The sequence below is a fragment of the Epithele typhae genome (genome assembly GCF_022376455.1).
Source record: "Epithele typhae strain CBS 203.58 chromosome Unknown BXZ73scaffold_34, whole genome shotgun sequence".
Taxonomy (NCBI): domain Eukaryota; kingdom Fungi; phylum Basidiomycota; class Agaricomycetes; order Polyporales; family Epitheliaceae; genus Epithele; species Epithele typhae.
In genome coordinates, this window is record NW_025954225.1 from 180,616 (window position 1) to 185,008 (window position 4,393).

The 4,393-nt window shown below is 63.4% G+C and overlaps 2 protein-coding genes across 2 annotated transcripts; one reads left to right on the forward strand and one right to left on the reverse strand.

Moving 5' to 3' along the window:
- Nucleotides 1-457: 457 nt before the first annotated feature.
- BXZ73DRAFT_102729 (uncharacterized protein) lies at nucleotides 458-1,063 on the forward strand (the record flags this gene model as incomplete). Its single annotated transcript, XM_048015335.1, has 3 exons — nucleotides 458-568; nucleotides 629-871; nucleotides 938-1,063. 3 exons carry the CDS (start codon nucleotides 458-460, stop codon nucleotides 1,061-1,063), a joined length of 480 nt encoding a protein of 159 aa, XP_047876504.1.
- Nucleotides 1,064-1,617: 554 nt separating this feature from the next.
- Nucleotides 1,618-3,990, reverse strand: BXZ73DRAFT_102730 (uncharacterized protein; the record flags this gene model as incomplete). Its single annotated transcript, XM_048015336.1, has 4 exons — nucleotides 1,618-2,127; nucleotides 2,196-3,705; nucleotides 3,766-3,821; nucleotides 3,877-3,990. 4 exons carry the CDS (start codon nucleotides 3,988-3,990, stop codon nucleotides 1,618-1,620), a joined length of 2,190 nt encoding a protein of 729 aa, XP_047876505.1.
- Nucleotides 3,991-4,393: the final 403 nt, after the last annotated feature.

The window sequence follows — 4,393 nt, forward strand, 5'->3', positions numbered from 1 at the left end:
CGTCGAGTGGAGTCACGTACGCCGCCTGACGTCCCATCCGAGAGGTCGAGGAAGCTGTGTCGCCGCCGTCGCCGTTGTCAGCCCCTTGGCGCGCCGCATCGTCGCGGACCGTTTCAGAGCTAGAGTTGGAGATTCCCGCGCCGTCCACGACCTCGCGCGCCATCTGCCGTCGGTGCTTCTCGCTCATGGAACGTCACATCTCGGGAGCGCGGATTGGCTCGTCCCCGCCGCGGCTGACGGCATAGTCGCAGTTTGGGTGTAGCGACGCGGGCACTTCCGCCGGCCCTGCCAGTGCTTCGTGCACTTTTGGCGTCGGAACTGCTTAGGCCACGGTCCCTGGAGCGGGCTTTACGACATTGATGCAGGCTCTCGCCGACGTTCAAATGCGCTTACGGGGCGACGTCTGCCTGTACACTCTATCTATCCTGCTGCTGCTCTTGCCTTTAACACTTGCGATATGTCCAGCACTGCGCCCCGCCCGCCCCGGTTCTATCTCGGGGACGAAGACGAATGCGATGAAGACTACGACGTGTATCTGTTCTATCCTTCTCAGAATCGAGTGTCTCAGGTACGCCCTCTTCGCCATCCCCCACTCGTTTCCTGGTTCCTCACGCCGCGTCTCCACCAGTTCTCCGAGCCCGACTGGGACAGCGACGCGTGTTCCGATTGTTCAGAAGTCTCTCCCCGCTCCTCGACGTCCTACACCACTGAAATCGACACGCCCCCTGGCCTCTCGGCCTCCGTTTCGTCCCTCGCGTTGTCTCCAACGTACACGGTCGACGAGACGTTCGCCTTTCCCGACGCGGATCCCGACGACGGCATCTCGGCGATGGGGTACAGCAAAGTGTTCCGGGCGGGGTTTTGGGCACAGGTGCGTGTATCCCTCAGCTTCTCTTGCGAGGTATGCAAGGCGCTCAATGCGCAATGGGTTTGGCAGTCGTGTCGGATACCGTGGACGTTTGGTGAGGTAGTGGCCTTGATTCTCGGGCGGTTGCGCCGTTGGAAGGCGCGTCTGATTCGAACCCATGCCGTCCAGGAGTCGTCGGCAGCTCGGACGGTGTAGACGAGGCGGAGAAACGTGTCGGTGAGGGTGTTGGGTCATCGAAAATCTACAGGTGCCGTGGGCACCAGACCTTTCGTTTATGTTTGTATTGTAGTTGGGTTGTTCGTATCCGTCACCTTAATACCCTGTTTTAACACGTTCGACGCGGCGATACTCAAGACAGAGTGGCAGAACATCTCGTTCGCCCGGAACCCGGCTGCTTCGACCGGTCATATCCTCGCGGCTCCGGCCGAAGTCCCGCGGCAATACACTGGGTTTCAACATGTGGAGGACGTTGGAAACTCATTTGATACTGTGACTCGCAGTCCATCAGTAGGCAACAGTAGTAGCTGTTCAACCTGTGGCGGCCGCCAGGCCAGCCACGGTTTATGCATATGGCAACATATCCCGTACGTCATCTAAGAAAATACGAAACAACACATTACAGTCTATGGGTATTGTATCCATTCTAACGTATGGAGCGCATCTATTCCGGCCCTCGTCGTCCGTCGTCAGAGATCCGTTAACAGCAAGGGGGACAGCAAGGAGACAGCAAGGAGGACCGAGGAGCGTACCTACACAGAGACTCCACCTTCAACACCAGCGCCCTCCGCCCCAGCTCTCGTCCTCGTGAACAGCCGGGTCTCGAGGTAGCCGTCCCACAGGACCTCGGGCACGACCTCCGCGAGCGGCGCGATGTCCCGTCCGAGGTCTTCGCTGCAGCAGCGCTCGAACTTGACCTCCCCGACATCCGTCGCGCCCTGCTCGCGCCGCGCGCGCAGGCTGCGCATCAGCGCGAGCACGCTGAACCCGTACTTCACCCCCCGCGTCTCGTACGGGGCGAAGTCCACCACGGACCCGTGGCAGTGCCACGGGGCGCGCTGCAGATCGTCGAACTGCATGTCGACCGCGACGAAGTGCAGCCGGCGGAGGTGCGGGAAGAGCGGGACCAGCGGCCGCGCCGCGTCCTCCTCTCTCTCCTTCCCCTCCTTCTCCGCACCTGTAGATGCGACCGCGCCGCTGTCCTCTTTGCCTTCCTCCGCGACAGGCTCGGGCTCGGGCTCGAGTTCGCAGTCCTCCTCGTCCTCGTTCGGGCCGATGACGACGTCGGGGTCGAACCGGACCCAGTGCCACCGGTCCACCATCCGCGGACCGTCACGCTGTCCTCCGCGAACTCGAGCGGGCGCGGGACGCCCCCCGCGAGCAGCGCGGGCACGCCGAACGCGGCCTGGCCGTCGACGCGGAGGCTCGTCACCGCCGTCGCGCGCCCGAGGATCCGCGCCCACTTCATCCCGCACCGGTCGTCCGCGATGTGCACCGCGTGCACGCGCGAGAGGTCGAGCGCGTCGAGCGCGTGCGCGACCGTCGTGTTCCCGCGCGAGCGCTGCCCGCTCCCGAACGTCAGGCGCGGCGGTGCGGGCGCGTCGGGTGCCACCGGGGCCGTCGGCGGCGTCGGCACCGCGTCCGCGCCGTGCTTGGGCGAGCGCACGGCCCAGACCTGGCAGGCGGAGTGGTCGTCGGCGTCGAGCGCGTCGTGGTCGTTGAGCGGGACGGTGCCGTAGGCGACGGCCTGGACGATCATGTGCTTGAAGAGGGACGCGACCGCGATCTGGAAGCGCTCGATCTGGTCGGGGGCGTAGAGGTATGTCCAAGTGTCGATGCTGTGGAAGTAGACCGCGGTCGAGCGCGGAAAGCGCAGGTAGTGCATGTGGTCGATAAACACGTCGGCGTGAGCAGTGATGTGCAGGGTCTTCAGGTTCGGGAGCGTGACGGCATGATAATCCTCTTCTTCATCCCGGGTCGGGATCGAGCGGTCGATGCGGAGGACCTCCAGGTGCGGCATCCTGCGCAAGGTGCTGAGCCAGCGGTCGAACCTCGGTGGGTCGATTAGACGCGAGCGGCACTGGCAGTCCATGATCGCCAGCTCCCGGAGATTGGCGGAGAAGAGTGGATTGGAGAACCGGATTTGCACCCCGGCGACGATGAGGGAACGCACCTTGGGCACATGCCCATGGAAGACGGCCTTGGGCACCCCCAGCTCGGCCTGGCGCCGGTCCCCCAAGTCGTAACGGCTGATTCCAATTGCCTCGATGTGTATCGTCTCGAGAAGGGGCGCAGGACCTTCGAATGCGTCCCAGATGGCTTCCGGCCCGATTTCCTTCTCGACAAAGAGGTAGAGTTCGCGCATGCGGGGCAGGAGGGTTTTGGTCATGTCTATCGCGGCATTGGCACGTTCCTGGAAAACTTCGAGGTTGATGCACGCGTCGCAGCGCGTGCCGGAGAGGTTCGCGGAGAGGAAGACGGTGAGGGGAAGGCCGCGCGAGCGGTCGATGATGGTCTGGATGAAGTCCGAGTGAACACGTTCCTCGAAGGCGACCCAGGTCCAGAGGTGGGAGCAGCGAAGAGCGACGGAGCGCCAGTGATGACAAACGTGTGCGACATTGAGCCATCTGTAGAACGGGTGCCGGAGGGAGGCGCTACCCTCGAGACAGTGGAGGGCGATGCGGTCCTCGCGAAGGATCGCGGCTTGGAAGAGGAAGACCTCGGAGAGTATCTCGGGGGGTAGCTTGGACACGCCGGCGGCGCGCATGTTGTAGAGGTGCTTGAGGCGCGCGGCCTGGGCGGTGTGGAACGCGATTTGGGCCTCGAGCTCATGGTCACTCCTTGAACGCGAGGATCACGTCGGATGTCGGGGGACGGAGAGATTGCGCGAGGGCACGTACCACTTGGCCGCCTCCTCGTCCAGCTTTGCGGTCTCCATGGGTGCAGCCTGGGAGGCCTGGGGGGCGGAGGTTGGAGGAGGATAAGGAAGCGAGAGGGAGCTTGGGCGATACGGAGTCGGTGGTGAGAAAAGGGAAGTCGTCCGCGGGGTGTGGCTGAGCGCGCGTCTGCGAGCAGTCCGGCGCGGCGGGCCATAAGTGCGGGCTATCGTCGGTGCTCTCGGCCATTTCCCGAACAGCGTGTGGTCGCCCCTCTGCTGAAGAGCATGAGATAGAACGTGGGCTGTGATACGCTTACATCACACTATGCCGCGATAGTTGATCAGTCCCAATGATAGACCCGAGGCCGAGGCACACGATCCGCTTACCTGGTTCGCGGTCCAGCCAGCTGCAGCTGGCCTCCTTCTGCCATCCTCAGAGAGAGCGGGCATGGGGCAAGAGGGAGGGAGGGGAGCGGGGACCCCGCCATCAGATCGACCTCCCGCATAAGTATTCCACCGTCCACGCCAGCTGAGGTAAGCAGAAGTCCCCAGTCTCTATGGATCTCACCACCTGACTCCGTCCAGCCCACGCGCTCGCGCAACCCTACCACAAGCCAGTGAACTCAATCTATGACAGTCTGTCTGAGGTC